At 40.3% G+C, this 17453-nt stretch overlaps 1 protein-coding gene across 1 annotated transcript in view; it reads left to right on the top strand.

Moving 5' to 3' along the window:
• PROSER1 (proline and serine rich 1) overlaps window positions 1-17453 on the top strand; it is a 46913-nt gene that overhangs the window by 16693 nt on the left and 12767 nt on the right. The window contains exons 10-15 of the mRNA XM_024755637.1: window positions 2523-2567; window positions 6076-6908; window positions 7545-7817; window positions 8425-9360; window positions 10464-10617; window positions 15058-15288. Coding sequence (XP_024611405.1) covers window positions 2523-2567; window positions 6076-6908; window positions 7545-7817; window positions 8425-8547 — 1274 coding nt within the window. The 3' untranslated portion in view covers window positions 8548-9360; window positions 10464-10617; window positions 15058-15288. The remainder of the gene's footprint in view (window positions 1-2522; window positions 2568-6075; window positions 6909-7544; window positions 7818-8424; window positions 9361-10463; window positions 10618-15057; window positions 15289-17453) is intronic.

Here is a 17453-nt window from a genome sequence, read left to right on the forward strand (position 1 = left end):
AAAAAAAAAAAAGGGATGAATTTATTGTTACATAGTAATCTGGGGATACTTGACATTTTTACGATATTAAGTTTTACCATTCAATCATATGTATGGCTTTAAATCCCGTCAAATGGTAGTGTTTTTCCCCCAGGCCTTGTAAGAAGTTTTTTTTGTTTTTGCTTTTTAATTGAGTTATAGTTGATTTACAATGTTGTGTTAATTTCTGCTTCTTTCAAGAAGATTTTGTTCTCTTCATACAGGTTCTTTGCCTTAGGTTTGTGTCTCGGGATTTTAGAGGGTTTGTTTTTGTTTTTGTTACAGTTATAAATGGATATTTCATTTCTAGGTACTTACTACTGATTCCCTATTATACTTTTTTTTTCTGGAAAGTCTCTTGAATTTTCTGGATATAAAATGTCAGCTGACTTACACTTTACTATAACTTCTTTCCCTCTGGCCTTATTGGGACCCTTATTGGGTCCTCCTTTTCGTTTTCATTTTTCAAAAGTGTTTTGCCTGTGTATTTTCAAATTTCTTTTTTTTAGGGTTTTGTTCATTTGGCTTTGTTTAGTTGTTTTGTAAATTATATATAGCTGGAATCTGAGTTTTTAAACCAGTGGGGAAGAGACTTAATAGGAATTTCTGATAATCATAAAAATTACATGTTCTTAGTCCTTCCATTTTATTTTTGTACTCATTATTCTTTTTTCCTAGTTTTTAATTTTCTTTATTTTTGTTTACTTGGATTAAATTGCTTTTAAATTTTTTTAACAACTTTTGTTTCCTTGCCCCTACCCAAGCTTAGAATTTCTGTCTTTAATATCACTAGTGACTGCCTTCATATTCTTAATGGTTGTCAGTGTACAGAAATTAAAAACAGCTGTCCTACGTTCCACGATTGGCTTCCTTACTCCCTCTCCTTTTTCATCAATTTGTGTATTTTGATGGACTACTATACATTTTTCTTTCTGTGCCTCTGAACTCATGGCTTCTTAACTGTTTCTTCTATGATGCCCTGTCCTCATATACTCATTTTAATTTTCATCTAGTAGAAAATTTCTCTAAGTAGCTTTTTCAAAAAGGGTGCATGTGTAGGGTTGTAGATGAGAAACCCAATTCCTGTTTTCTTTTCTTTATTAGAACTGTAGTCTCTTTCTATAAGCTTACAAAGAAAATATTCCTTATCTTCAGAGTTCATAAATGTCTTTAATCTTGGAGTTCAGATATTTTGCCAGGATATCTAGGTGTGGATCTTCTTGTTGATCTTTGCTGGAACTCTTTAAGCCCTGTGGATATGAAAACTCAAGTCTTTAAAGCTTAGGAAAATTTTGTTCTTATATTTCTTTAATTAATGCTTCTTCATCTGTTCCTTTTTTTCTCCTAATACTCTTCTTTTGCACTGTATTTATTTTAAGTCTCTCAGCTATTCATTTATGATACTTTTTTTTGTATTTTTGCCATTTTAAATGGAATTTTTGTTTATTTTCAACTAAGTAATTTAGCTTTCAGCAATGTTATTTCTAATCATCATTCTTTGCATTTATTAATTTGGAGTTAGATTTTTATATATAAAGTCTTCATCTTCTCTGCTTGCAGTTTTTTCTTGCAGTATTTTGCATATATATGTTCTTAATCTGCATTACAGGATTTTAAAGTTCTTTTTCTTTCTTTCATGGACTCTCCGTTGATAGACACCATCTGTTCAGTCGTTTATTTGTACTAAGTCCCTTAAACAAGCTGTGATCATTTTTGCTCACCATGTCAGGGCTTGGGGGTTCCCTTGCACCTTACGCCTGTCACACTGTTGGTTTCTTGGGCAGTTATTGTCAAGCCATGCGAGGTCATTTTTTTCCATTGGCACCTTTGACCTGTTTGGTTAGACAGGTCCTTTCCCATGGGGGTGGGGAGGAGTGTGCTTTAGGTTTTCGGTCTCACAGGATTCAAGCCAGCCTCAACTAGGGTAGTTCTCCCTGACCCCTCCTAGCGTAGGGTCTTTTCCAGAACTGAGTACAGCAGGTAGGCAGAGCCACTTTCCTTCAGTTTGCTTTGTGATCCACATGGCTCGTGATTCGGGCTCCTCAGATGGCAGAAGATGCTGCCCTCAGCATCCACCTTCCACTTGCAGGCCTGCTCCCTGTTGTAGGCACTGGTGCCCAGCGGTGACTGTCGGCCTAGCCAGTGACAGTGGTTCGTCACTGCCCTCTTGCTGCACTTTCTCCTAGATGGCACACTCAGGCCATCATCTTTCCCCAAAGTTTTCTTGAATATATCTGTAAAGTAACAGTGTTTGCTTAAAGCCTGCTAAGATAAGGAGAAATGGTGGGAATCAGTTGCTCATCATCCTAGCAATCTTCATATAGTTACTATGATTTTTGTTTATTTTCTTTCTTTTTCTATAGGCATATGTTGTTTTCCTAACACAGTATACATACATATCCTGGATTTTTCTTTTTTTGACCCCAGTCTCTGATTATTATGATGGTGAGTAATTTGTTTAAAGCCTGAAATCAACTTTAATTTATTTATTTATTTTCACATAGAGAATGAAGACCTTTCCAATCAGTCAAAACCTACACAGAATCCAGGTAAGTACCAAATTTGATCCAGAGATAACTGATGTCTGTCCTGGCTGCCTGCTCTGTTATTCACTGAGATCAGTTTGAGTTGAGTGTATTTGTAATCTTTATGCTTTAGGGAAAGTTCCTGGTTAAAATTTTTAACTAATTGATACTTGCTGAAAGTGGCTAATAGCAGTACATTTTATACATACAACATGAAATGCACATACTCACTGGATTTAAAAATAACCATATGCCTTTGTATCCTGTTTGTAAAAGTGCTAGGTGGCATTATATCTGCATTCACTTTATATTATGTGATATTTGAAGCCTCATTTTTTAAAATATATAAACAATTTCTTTTTAATAAAAACCCTTTTTGACAAATGTTATGTCAGATATACCTTTTAGACTTGATTATTTCAATAAGTATTTGGGGTAGTGTAATTTACTATAAGAAAAGAAGAAAGAATTTAATTTAAGAAAAGAAGACAGGGCACCAGAGCAGAAAGTGGAATTGGAAGAGGAAGGTGAGGCGTGGCCTCTGGTGCCTGCAGGTGGCAGCAGCAGTGTATCAGTTTATTCTCCCCCTGGTAGAAGATACGCGTGGTCAGAAAAGAGGTGCTTTCTGCTGTGAGACAAAACCTGGACCAGTTCTTGTGTAGCAAAGTAGCACATGAATCTAATCGTTATGGTGCATGGTTAGGAGTCTCGGTGGGAGAATTCCATTCCCTAAGAATGTGCCGAAACAGTGCTTTTTAGCTGGTAGATTCTAAGGAGGTAGCATAGCAGGGTGGCAAGGACGCTGAGATGTCAGGACATATAGTTTTTGATCCTGGCTCTGGCACCACCCAGCTTTGTAACCTTGAGCAGCTTATGTAGCTTCTATGAAAAAGAGATTAAGGAAACTTCAGCCTTTATGCTCAGCTTCATTAGAAGATTTGTTTCTGGGCTTCCCTGGTGGCGCAGTGGTTGAGAGTCCGCCTGCCGATGCAGGGGACGTGGGTTCTTGCCCCGGTCCGGGAAGATCCCACATGCCGCGGAGCGGCTGGGCCCGTGAGCCATGGCCGCTGAGCCTGCGCGTCCGGAGCCTGTGCTCCGCAACGGGAGAGGCCACAACAGTGAGAGGCCCGCGTACCGGGGAAAAAAAAAGAAAAAGAAAAGATTTGTTTCTGAGGAGAAGCAGCAGATTAAGTGTCATAAGTTATTCCTTTGTCATTCCTTTGTTAGGAATAGCACACTTTGTTTTCCTTTGCTGTTACATTAGCATGATTAAGATTTCTTTTTTCCTTTTTGAACCATATTAAGAAACAAAAATAAATACAAACTAGTATAATGCTTAAGTGCGAGGGTCTCATAGACCTGGGTTCAAATCTTGGTTCTACCACTTCATAGCTGCATGACCTTTTTATCATCATCATCATCATCATCATTACTGTGATAAGGTCTCACTTAATGAGATCTACCCTCTTAACAAATTGTTATGTACATAATACAGTATTGTTAACTGTAGGCACAGTGTTGTATAGCTGATCTCTGGAACCTAGAACTGATTCATCTTGCATAACTGAAACTTTATATCCTTTGAACACCACTTAATAGCTGCGTGATCTTTTAACAGGTTGCTTAATCACATCAAGGCTGACATTGCCCATCTATAAAACGGGGGTGTTAGTGCCTATCTCGGGGGGTGGGGGTTATGTGAGGACAAATGAAATGACAGGTGTAAAGTACTTAGCACAGGACCTAACACATAGTGTTTTATGGTTAACAACCAAATTAGATGACAGGAAAGTGATATTTCTCCTGGTATGGTTTTGAGGAATTCATTTTTGTTGTGTTCCATCGTAACTGCAGGCACTGTGATTAATAGTACATCGCTTTTGTCTTATTATATGAAAAGATCTCCAACAGAGGCCGCTATAAAGAACACTGTGGGACAGCTTGGTTTTACCTTGCCATCTGTCATTAACTACATGGTCCTCAGCATGAAGTTAAATAAGACAGTGAATTCTCAAATGTTTCCCAACCGAATGTTTCCCAACCAATGTTAACCTAAATAATTTTTTGATACATTATTTACACACACAAAACTGGGCATATATTCCTTGTGCTTCTAATTCTTGTAAAACAAATTGAATACAAACAAAGATACAAGTCCATTTTCATATATACTCTAAATTTAAATTGATAGCTATCTTTCTTGATGCTAAATTAACTGCTTATGACATGACTGTGGTATGAACTACAGATCTTTTGAGTTTGACGTTTATATATTTATATATTACTATTTGTCAATTCTTCTATCATATTTATTTTCTAAAACAGCTGTAAAATTTGTTGAGCCCAAGGCGGCACCCTTTGGCCGTCACTTAGTACAAATGAATTATGTAGAGGTGGGTTTCCCCTGTTCTTTGCCTGTGGGCCCTTCTCCACCCACGATTAACACAGTGCACTACTTCATTGACCATGTGAGCTTCCTTATGTCCAGAGTCTATTTTGCATAGATTTAAACATTTAAGTCTTAGTCCGTGAAAATGTCTTTCAGTTGATTATCCCTGCAAAAGGAATATTCTCTGTTTACAGCTGAACAGACTCCGATGTGAGTATAGCAGTACAGCATTCCATTTGGCACCAGCAAGATCATCAGAGGCCAACGCTTTCATTAAACTGATTCAGGGAGGAAACCCAGATCATCCCCAAAATGCTTGTATGATTTGTAGAGTTTATCAGAATGAAAGTATCGTAGCAAACTCTAGAAGTCTTGAGAATAAGTCTTTGGGTGGGTTTGAGGACTGTAGTTGAGGTAATCATGATATATCTAGTGCAGCAAACACTTATTAAACACACAGATGCCATGCGCTGGGCTAGGCATGAAGACTCAAAGATGAATTAGTCAAGGCCTTTGCTGCTAAAGGGGCTCCTAGGACCAGCCAAGTAAAGTTAGAGGTTAAGATATGTAGAGGAGTCAATATGAGAGAATGCTTGGGGGAAAAACTGGATAGATTGATCATCTGGAATATTAAATTCAACTCACAGAGTGGCAACCAGGCATACTGGAGAGATGGCCTGAATCCTAGATGGCCTTGTATGCCTCTAAAAATGATGAAATGATGTCCTGAAAGCTCTTAAGAGGGGAAATGACTTGTATTATTACTCTAGACAAGTGGTTTGAGAGAATTAAAAGTACACCAACGCTAATCACAATTAAAGTAAATTCTTTGAATTTTTTAAAGAAAAAATGGGAAACTATGAAAGGAAAGTTTATTTGCTCACTTGTCAAGGCTTCCTCACTGTGAATTGGAAGGCTATTCTGAGCAGAGTCTAGAACTCAGCTGGATCTAACTGAGGCTCCCTGGTGAAAATCAGGGTGATGGAATCCAGCAATGTAGACATTGCAATAGCCTAGTATACCTGTCATTGATTTTCTCTGACATTTGTTAAATATTACAAAAATTTTCATTCATTTCTTATGAGTTAAAAGTTGACACTTCAGCGTGATGGTAAATTCTTGCCTCTCTTTCTCCCGCCACAGCGTTTTCTGCCCCAGCAAGTCAGCTCTTTTCTCCTCGTGGCTCTAACCCTTCAACACCTGCGGCAACTCCTGTTCCTGCTGCTTCCCCGGTCAAGGCAGTAAATCATCCATCGGCATCGGCCACTGCCGCCCTCCCTGGGATGAACCTGCTGAACACTGTCCTTCCTGTGCTCCCGGGGCAGGTCTCAGCCGTTCATGCACCTCAGCCAACGACGCCCAATCCAACAGTTATCAGAACCCTTTCCTTGCTGGCTGCACCGGTGACTTCTGTTCACAGCACCACATCTGCTCCCGTTCCTTCTGTTTTTTCTGGCCACGTTCCACTGCCAGGTCCTTCTGCCACCCCTACCCCAGCACCTCAGGCCGCATCTACACCTCGGGCCACCCCTGCTTCCAGTGAAACATTTGCTTCTACTTCTGCCCCTTTCACTAGCCTCCCCTTTGCCACCACCTCTACTGCCGCTTCTACCAACAACCTCGATTCCTCCTCACTGGCATCGGTTTTTGCTGGTCTCCCCTTGACCTTAACACCGACCTCACAAGGTGTGTCCAACCCGACTCCTTCTGTAATCGCCTGCGGTTCTGCTCCCACTGTTGCCTGTCCACTGGGTGTAAATAATCCCCTTCTGTCTGCTTTAAAAGGCTTTCTGACATCAAATGATACCAACCTCATCAACTCTTCCACGTTACCCTGCGCCGTTACTAGTGGGCTGGCTTCCCTCGCCTCCCTCACTAACCAGAGCTCCGACTCTGCGGCGGCCGCCCTTAACAAGGGCTACGGCCCGCAGCGGGCCTCCACGCCACTCTGGTTGCGCAAGCCGGGTAGGTGGATGGTCTGGGGGGGAAAGCATCCTTCACCTAACTCGTTCATGCTCTTGTTTTGAAGTCATTCAGATGAAAATCGGCATCCAGTTGTTTGGTGGTGCGAAATTCTGTTTTTCTGGGTCGGCAGTTAGGTGCTCGAAAAATGTTTTATGTTAAGATAAATATATAAAATAACAATGCCTGCTCAGATAATTTTAGGATTTGTATTTGGTAATTTATCTTGATTTTAAAACAGCAAACATAAACTCACTGAATTCAGAATAATACACTTTATAACGGAGTTTTATATCAGTGAGTGGCTGACTTTTATGGTTCCAACAGGGAACAGATTTTTTTTTTTTTTAACATTTTAAGATAGTATTTGACAAATATAGAAGCACTAGCTTTTATGTCTTATCTGCATTTTTTCTTAAATTTATTTATTTATTTGACTGTATTGGGTCTTTGTTGCTACATGCGGGCTTTCTCTAATTCTGGCGAGCGGGGGCTGCTCTTCCTTGCAGTGCGTGGGCTTCTCATTGCGGTGGCTTCTCTCGTTGAGGAGCACGGGCTCTAGGCGCACAGGCTCCAGTAGTTGTGGCTCACGGGCTCTAGAGTGCAGGCCCAGCAGCTGTTGCTCACGGGCTTAGTTGCTCTGAGGCGTGTGGGATCATCCTGGACCAGGGCTTGAACCCATGTCCCCTGCATTGGCAGGTGGATTCTTAACCACTGTGCCACCAGGGAAGTCCCCTTATTTGCGTTTTGACCTGTTCTTCTATCGTTTTAGCTTATCATCTGGACTTCAAGCTGCAGGCAGTTCTGTTTTTCCAGGCCTCTTGTCCCTCCCCGGTATCCCCGGGTTTTCCCAGAATCCTTCACAATCATCCTTGCAGGAATTACAGCATAATGCAGCCGCACAGTCAGCATTGTTACAGCAGGTAAGTAGGCAATGGCTGGTAGAAATAGAACCGTAACGTGTAATGTAGCTTCTGTAGTGATAACCTTGCAATACAGATAAATAGTGATATTTCGGCACTGGCCAAAAAAATGGCTCTTAGCAGAACATCTGGAGATTTGATGATTAATTCTCCCAGAATCTGCAGATTATTCTTGTTTTCCTTCAGAAGGGTAACAAAGGTGGTAGAATATCTTCATCTGTAAGAATTGTTTTTCCTGCTTACAGACTTTTAAATCTCAGTTTGGAGATTTTACAGATGGAATCTTTAGATGTGGCAGTGAAATTTTAGCTGGTCTTCTACAGTTTAAGCTAAAATAATGGACCATTAAGGCGAATTTTCTCTAGAAAACCTGCTGATTTTTTTTTTAAAGGATATTAAACATTTTAAAGACATTTCTACGCGCCTCTACATCTGAAGAAGTTTGAACGTTTCTTACAAATTTCAGGAGACTGAACAGACTTCCCCTGCCCCAACATTTTTTCTTTCTTTCCTGGTTTAAATATCTGTAGGGTGGGACAGGCCAAAGCAAGTACAGGCCTGGTTAAATTTGGAACTCTGCTAACCTGTGTGTTCATCTCTCCACCAGGTCCACTCAGCTTCAGCTCTGGAAAGCTACCCAGCTCAGCCGGATGGGTTTCCTAGTTATCCTTCAACACCAGGAACACCGTTTTCTTTGCAACCAGGCCTGTCCCAGAGTGGGTGGCAGTGAATACATTTAAATGCATATTCTCCTCCAGGGCAACATCAGAATCGCCTGAGGACTGCAGTGAACAATTGGACAAATGTGCAGTTGGCCAAAAGTCAGGAAATGACATGGTTGAGGATAATCCTGGGGAAATTGGGATAAGAGCTTAAAAAACGTGGTTACATTTTTAAAAAATGGTTTTAAGTATGGACATTCCCCTATGTAAATATGCTGACAATAAATTGTATGGAGAATAGTATTTTTAAAAGTATCTGTGGGGCTTCCCTGGTGGCACAGTGGTTGAGAGTCCACCTGCTGATGCAGGGGACACGGGTTCGTGCCCCGGTCCGGGAAGATCCCACATGCCGCGGAGCGGCTGGGCCCGTGAGCCATGGCCGCTGAGCCTGCACGTCCGGAGCCTGTGCTCCGCAACGGGAGAAGCCACAACAGTGAGAGGCCCACGTACTGCAAAACAAACAAAAAAGTATTTGGGGACTTTTCACCTCCCACCCTATGAAATTTTGAATCATGTATATGATCTATGTAAGAAGAATACTAAAGAGGTTGAACTCTTTATAGCCGAATACAGCCTTAAATCTGCTTGTACAGCATCCACTGACAGAAGTAATAGTCGTGCCTCAGACTTAACGGGTTGCATGTGGCCTTGGGGGAGTTACTACCCTTGGTATGCAAGAGTGCTTCCTATTAGCATCACCGGAACTCAGTATCCGTACTCCATGTGTATCCACAAAAGGGAACTTGAGACCCACCGTTATTTTTAACTTCTGACATTAATGATCATATGTGTACTGCTGAATTTAACTCAGTGTATTTCAGGTAAGTGAAAATGGTGCTTAATATAGTCTTTAGAATGACTTTCAGGTGTTTTCAACTAAAAACATATATATCCAGAACTACTTTCTTACAGAAATACAAGTAAGGCTTGTGATAATTTGCCTCCAAACTTATTTCTTAATCTCAGCAGTATCCAAATGAGTGAGGAACATTTGACTGACCCTTGGGCCACCTCTATTACTCATTGTACTCTGGAAGCTCTTGGTGAATGTTTACAATCATGGGATGTAGTATTTCTATTTGTACTTAGAATCACATGCTTACCTAGAATAATTATGTGACAACAGATAGAAAGACTTGCTCTGTTAGTAAATATGCAGTGTGTACTCTATTTAAGGTTCTGTGCTAGTTTAACACAATTGAATGTCTAAGGGTAACAGCTGCCACATTTGGGGGACAGGGCAGTAGGGAGAATGATTTCCAACCCTGTGATTAAAAGTATAAACCATAGAATCTACTGTAGTACATTTCATCATCTAGAAGTTTTACTTTTATAAAGATGGTGTCTAGAAGATGTTGCTAATGTATTTTCCTTCAACCTGGGGAAAAAACTTTTTAAGTATATTAATATTCCTGTATGGTTAGTTTTTAACAATTTTTTAAAATAAACCTTATGGATACGACATACTTTACGTGTTTTATTCAATGCTTGGGTAAGTGTTTTAAGTTTTTGTGCTGGAGCTAATATATAGAACATTTTTGTCTGAATTTAGTTGAAAGTCAGTATCTACTACTGATGCTCATTCCTTTAAATAATATCTCACGTGAAACTCATATTAACCAACACTTGACACAGACTGTTTATGCCTTTAATTATCTTTGAACACAGAATATAACTTCATAGTTAATTTTATGCCACTTTTTAGAAGTTGTCATTTGTTCTTTTTTAGTCTACATTCATAAAACATTTTAAAGATTATATTGTATATTGTACATACATTGCTTATATATGTTGACTGTTCATTTAGAAAAAAGTTACTGAATGAGTAATCTTTCTATGGTGCTGCTACTACAAGGTTTATTTCTACTGTTCTATAAGCCCCTTCTCATCATAGCAAAGGAATGACATCCTGCTCGTCTTGTAGATGTATTCCTGGCATCTTCCACATATTCAGCACTGAAAAATGAAGAGAGCATTTTTGGAGCACTTGCAGTCATTACTGGGGCCTGGGTTTATGTGTCTCACACCCTTTGAGATAAGGACCAGCAACCTAACCAACCAGATAAAGAAGCCAAGATGTAAGTCACAGTGAGTAAAGGGTAAATTTGAACCAAGCATTTACCACCAATACCAGGCCACTTGTACTACCAAGTGCTGTGAACATACATGGGAGGGAGATGACCTTACTGCCTGAGGGAATCTAGAAAGATTTCTCAGTGACATTCAAGTCTTAAAGGGTGAATAAGAATGAACATACTTTATAAAGGCACAAAGTGTGACAGACTATTGAAGTAAGATAATCATACAACTGGATAGAGTTGAATGAGGTTTGTAGTTTGAACGAATCTAAAAAGCAAGGGAGGGACCTCATGGTCAATGACCTTGAAAGCCATGCTGAGGGGCAGGGCGTTTGCTCTATGGTCAACAGCTTGGAAATTTATTAGAAAGCACTTTGCAAACATCAGGCTGCAGCATGCAGGTTGGATTAGAGATAGTAAACTATTGTTACTGCAGAGATTCCAATATGCAGACAGTGAGGACTGCCATTATGAAAAGGCAATAGAAGTGGACCTCTCTGGCCTCTTTCCATAAAGGCCTGTAGTCTTCATAGAATTTGGAAACACAGTCAATTCATATAATTGATTAACCTTAATTTTAAGCTTCACCACTTGATTTGCTAGATGGGTCTAGTCTGCATTTATAAAATATAGTTACTGTCACCGAATTTTAGAAAAGACTTTACACCACATCAGATTTAATGAGGCTTTGTTGTTTTTAAAGGTGACACAATAGTAGTAAACAATGTCTAATTTGGTTCAGCTAAAAGATGAAGTATTGGCCAATATCAGCAGGTAAGTTGGGGAGAATGATCAAAATTAACATCTCCCCAAGGTCCTAGTACTCAGGAGGGGCATTATGATAAGTTTTCAATTTCAATTTAAAATTTAAATTATGCCCAATAAAGTTTATGGTAAGAGTTAAAAGTAATCAGTGTTGGGCTTCCCTGGTGGCACAGTGGTTGAGAGTCCGCCTACCGACGCAGGGGATACGGGTTCGTGCCCCGGTCTGGGAGGATCCCATGTGCCGCGGAGCGTGCGCGTCCGGAGCCTGTGCTCCGCAACGGGAGAGGCCACAACAGTGAGAGGCCCGCATACCACAAAAAAAAAAAAAAAAAGAATTGGATGAATGAGAATGAATAAGACAGAATGGATGATGTATATTGATGAAAAGTTAATGAAATCAGAGAGCTTCATCATTTAAAGAACAAGGAACATTTTCCTAAGGGACCATCAAAAGTCCTGGAGCAGATGTGTGCGTCTTAAGAGATGGTGGTGGGTGCAACTGGCGGAAGAGTGTTCCTGAAACCAGAAGCTTCGGAAAGGAGAGAGAGGCCTGTGGCTCGAGTGGATGGTTTCAAGATCCCTTTGTGCTAGAAGATGAATGTTCAGGGAAAATAAAATGTACATCTTCGGGGATGGCATCCTGCCTGTCAAAAGAGTAGGAACAGAATTAAGGCTTTTAAAAACATAGCTGTCCTACTCTGGGAATATTGCCAATATTTTGAAATAACTGTAAATGGAAAGTAACCTTTAAAAATTAAAACATTTTAAATTAAAAAAAATAGCTGTTCTCATTTCAGGACTTTGCCTAGTTGAGGAACTGACAGAATGAAGGTTTAGAAACACACAGAAAAATCTTCATCAGAAGTGCATTCTGGCAATTCTCAATCTGATTTATCCCTACCTCCCACTCCCCCTTGACAAAGGGGAGAAAATTCCATTAACTGGTCCATGTATGGTTTAATATCATAAGCAAAGGAAGAGGAAACATTGCAAATGGGTTTATGTTTCATTCGTTTCCTGAGGCTCCTGGCGAGGGACTCAGCTTGTCCTAGATGTTCCTTAGTTGTTGAAATCATTCTTGCTTTCTAGGCTGAGATATTTGGAACATTTTGCAGGAAGAAGAAAAACAGTTGTTAAGTCATCTTCCAAGGGGATGTGTTTGTTGTAAGTGCTCTGGAGACTTTCCAGCCACCACCAGGGAACAATTATTGTTACTGTTGTTTTGAACCTTGCACCTCAGTGACTGGTGGTGCTGACGTAAGTGGTATCTAGCCAATATTAAGGGGAAATGGATTTAGAAATTAACTAAACCGGCACTTCCAAAACACGTTGTTTTCATGACTTTGGAGGGTCATCTGATTCGGAGGGAAAGCAGCTTCCTGTTACAGGGAAAGACTGTCTATGATCTATTCTCAAGAAATGATGGAAACAGGAAGTTTTCATGTTGCTCTTTCCATTAGAGGTTAGTCCCAAAGTGAAGGTGACGTGGTGATCAAGCAGAGGCCAGGAGGAAACAGTGGAGCCTATGGATTGACAGTACAGAACCAGGAGCGGACCTGGAGTTTTCAAATTTGCAGCAAACTGGAGAAGCATTAGACAAGAGAGAGAAGGGACGTGATGAATGTTTGAACACATCCAATCACTAAGCAATCTTCTACTCAGCTGAAACAAGGGGAAAAGACGATATTGTGAAAATTAACCCAGCATTCCCATTTTTAGAAAGAAGACAGCTGAGTCCTGAGAAATACAGCTCAGCTCCCATTCATGGGAATAATAGTTATGATGTATTAATGCCAGTCATTATTCTGAGTATTTTTTTTTTTGGCGGTGCCGGGTGGCATGTGGGATCTTAGCTCCCCAACCAGGGATTGAATCCGTGCCCCCTGCAGTAGAACTGTGGAGTCTTAACCACTGGACCGCCAGGGAAGTCCCTATTCTGAGTATTTTACATGCACTGTTTCACATATTTGTCACACAGACAACTCTGGTAAAGACCACCAGCATGCCCATTTTACAGATGAAAAGAAAAAAATGAAACATGAAGGGGTTAAGTTACCCAGTGTCACACAGCTAGTTCATGGGAGAGCCAGGATTTCTTTAAATCCAGGCAGCGTGAGCCCAGTCTACTTCTTAACCACTATGCCTGTAGTATCATTTCCACATCAAGCCATATCCAAGGATGTATGAGGAGAAAGCAGAGGAAAGTATTCTAAAGCTGAAAGTCTCTGACTCTGTGCATGCATGTGTGTCTGTTTTGATCTGTTTCTGGTCCCCAGCCTCCTTTCCCCAAGTTCTAATATTCCATATTAATGCTTATAATTACCAACTGTGCATGACAGCCCTGCCTGGTTATTACCGTAATTTGAGTTTGTGGAGAAGGCAGTTATGAAGCAAGTAGTTGGCAAAAGTAACCCACAATCTGGGAGGTTTTTTCAGATGAAGTTGCTAAGAAGAAAATACATGGTTGGGAGAAAAGAAAAGACTAGAAAAGATAAGCTGGGAAATATCAGAGGTTGTTTTGTGTTGTTTTGTTTCCACAAACAAAATATTATTTGGAATATTGATATGAGAAAGATGAACGTTAGAAAATTAGAAGATTGGTGCTTTCGGTATTGGAATGAGTGCAGTATTGCCCTTGTTTCTGAGTAATATGATGAAGTAAAGACTCCTGGGACAGGAGCCCAGGGATCTGGATTCGAGAAAGAACCTTGCCATTTGTGAGCTGTTATCTTTGATAAATTACTTATTCAGCAAGTGACTGTTGGATGACAGTTATGTGCCTGCATTGTTCTAAATGCTGCAGGTGCTGTGTTAAATTACAGACCCAGCCAGCCACTCCCCTCATGGAAGTTATAATGTAGTGCAGGAGTCAGCAAACATTTTCTGTAAAGGGAAAGATAGTAAATATGTTAGGTTTTGCAGGCTATACAGTCTCTATAGCAACTACTCAATAGGTAGGTTTAGTGCAAAAGTGACCAAAGACAATATAGAAACAAACAGACGTGGCCGTGTTCCAATAACATTTTATTTACAAAAATTGGTGGTAGAGCAAATTTGCCCAGCAGGCTATAGTTACCCAACCCCTGATCTAGAGGAAGAAACAAACATGAACCAAAGAATTATGCATATGGTAACGTGCAAAGGCCCTGTGGCACAGAAGACACATATAGGTTAGTGGGATTGACAGAAGGCCAATGGGGCTCTTGCTAAGTGCGTGAGGGGAGTATCGTGTGAGTGAGGCTGGAAAGGGAAGGAGAGACAGACTAGCAGGTCCTTTAGGGTACTTAGGATTCTCATCTTTACATGTTAATAATTGGCAGTCATTGGATTATTTTAAGCAGGATGGAGATATGATCAGATTTGAGTTTCAAAAGATCACTCACACACACACACAAAATCACTCACTGCAGTGTGTAAAATGCATTGGATGAAATTTTCTCATCTGAAACATGAGGATGGAGATACGTGCCATGTGTATCAGACAGTTCATAATGATAAACAAGTGGCACACATTGCATAGAAGTGTTTTATAAAATATAAATTATATAGAAAACTACATAGTAATGTTTTACAAGAAGCAACACAGTCAGAAGTTCATATACGTAGTTTTGAGTTCTCTCTATGAACAATGGCAGCCTGAACTCATGAAAGAGGTCATTTTGTTTATGTTAACAGGCTTCCTTCACCAGGGTACCTACTCCTCAGGGTGCTCACGGAAGAGGAGGAACTTCTCTCACTCTCATTCCGTCTCTCTGTTCTGCCTTCTCTGAAGCACACCTGGGTGCTGCCTGCAGCCCAGGTCTGGCTCCAAACCTATGAATATTTGCCAGGTATAAAAGCTTCTCAAGAATGAGATGGATCCTGGGGCATCCTCCCCAGAGAAATAGGATAAAGAGAATTTAGTGGGTAAGTTCCTTTTTTCCTGCCTTAAGTTTGTTTTATGTATATTAAGCAAAGTGAGAGTTGTATCGTTATAGAGAGCGAGCGAGCACGAGGTGGGTTCATACATTATTGAGATTGGCTTCAATTTCATTTAGAGCCCAGGATTTTGGATTCATTGCTTATCATGGTTTTATTTGCTTCTTGAAGAGCAGTCTATGACATGCCCTTTTTCTTAAGTGTTAGATAGAATTTGTGTTTATCTTTGTATTCATATTTTTTGCATTAACTAGCAAAGACATATTGAACAAGCTAAAATTTACCCAGTTTCAAATATCATCTGATGATGCTTTGATTAAATAGAAAAGTTGGTTTGAGGTACACCACGTTTGATACATGGAGAGAAGTTGAAGAAGATAAAACTTAGCCTGTAATTACCAACTGCCTCCGTGAATGTTAATGGCTCTTCTGTATTGTAAAGCATTTTTCTCATGTTTTTTTTATATATATATATATATTTTTTTTTTTTTTTTTTTTTTTTTTTTTTTTCTTCGGTACGCGGGCCTCTCACTGTTGCGGCCTCTCCCGTTGCAGAGCACAGGCTCCGGCAGGCTCAGCGGCCATGGCTCACGGGCCCAGCCACTCCGCGGCATGTGGGATCCTCCCAGACCGGGGCACGAACCTGTGTCCCCTGCATCACCAGGCGGACTCTCAACCACTGCGCCACCAGGGAAGCCCTCACGTTATATTTTTAAATGCTGCAATAATTCTGAGGTAGATTTTTTTATAACCTTATTTTATGGTGGAGAAAATTGAGTCTTGGAGAGTTTAAAAACTTGTTGAAGGTCCAGAAAGTGATGATGATGGTGGTGGTGGTGGTGGGGTGTGTGTGTCCTAACCCGTGCTCTATACTTTATGTTGCTAAAGAAGTCATACCGCAGGTTAGAAATAGAGAACGCATTTGGCATTATTAGCTTGTAAAAGAAAGTATACATTTAGAGGTATATACCTGGATTGAAAAAGAAACTTTTCTCATGAAGTTGACCTAGCAACATGGATATACTGGAGGCAGTGAACATCATTTGGAAGGTGCAAGTGGGGGGGTCTCTTCGAGGGTACTCTTGATTATCTTTTTAAACAAGAAGTTTCATGAGACTTTTTAGTTTCCGTTTAACAGGTTGAGACATCAACTGGATAAATGGCACAATTGAAGCTGTATCACCAGCGAAGTATTTTAAAGTGCTCATGGGTTTACTTGGTGCTGGGTTTTGACTATAATGACAAACCCGCACTATCACAGATCAAACCGAAATGGGGCTTATTATGTTACAACTTCTGTTTCATATGCTTTAGGCAGTTTGTGAGATGCAATATCAGTCCTTCTCTGAGATTTGTGTGATAAGTTTGCCCTTGCCCTCCTCCTTCTTGGACACATTAACAAGACAACATCATTTGGTTCTTCAAGCTGTACAGAAATTTCCACTCATAATGTTGCGAGAATAAAATGAATAAATGAGTCTTAGTTATCACCCCCAGGTTTGTCCCAGCTTTCGAAAGCCATTAGGGTGCATCTCTTCCTGACTCCAAGTTCGGTGTGGTCACAAGGGTAGGTCAGAATGTACAGAATGCTGTAAGTTAGGGCTTCCCTGCGTCCTCACTGCTGTCAGTACACCACTACTCATCAGCCTCGGACATAAAGTCCTACCCCTTTCTTTTTTTCTTTCTTTTTTTTCTTTAAGAGTTAAAGTGAAGTTAATTGGAATCTTGATCATCTCAGTCTTAGAAATCTTCTCAATGTCAATGTGCAAAAGAATTTTCCTGGAGAGTTTTTTAAAGCTCAGAGCAGTCCTCACCTCCAGAAGTTCTCCTCCTTAGGTCTGGGATGGACTTGAGAGTTTGCCTCCAAGTAAATTCCTAAGCTCATGAGGTTGCCAGACTGAGACCACACTTTGAGTCGCACGGTATTTCTTTTCAGCAATTCTGCATTTTTCCTAAAAAAAGGTTCTTGACGCAAGCTGTGTGCATATTTCAGAGAAAAAGGCAGGAGGACAGATAATTTACAGGTGAGGAAAAGATAGTGTTTACCTGTTGGGTTTCACTTTAGATTTTATGTTCGGTGCTTAAAATCCTTGATTCGCTGGAGAAAGGGCCGGGAAGTTGCTGAGACTATTTTACTGACTGTATCTCCACAG

The sequence above is a fragment of the Neophocaena asiaeorientalis genome, unplaced genomic scaffold (assembly GCF_003031525.2).
Source record: "Neophocaena asiaeorientalis asiaeorientalis breed wild unplaced genomic scaffold, Neophocaena_asiaeorientalis_V1.1 scaffold59, whole genome shotgun sequence".
Classification (NCBI taxonomy): Eukaryota; Metazoa; Chordata; class Mammalia; order Artiodactyla; family Phocoenidae; genus Neophocaena; species Neophocaena asiaeorientalis.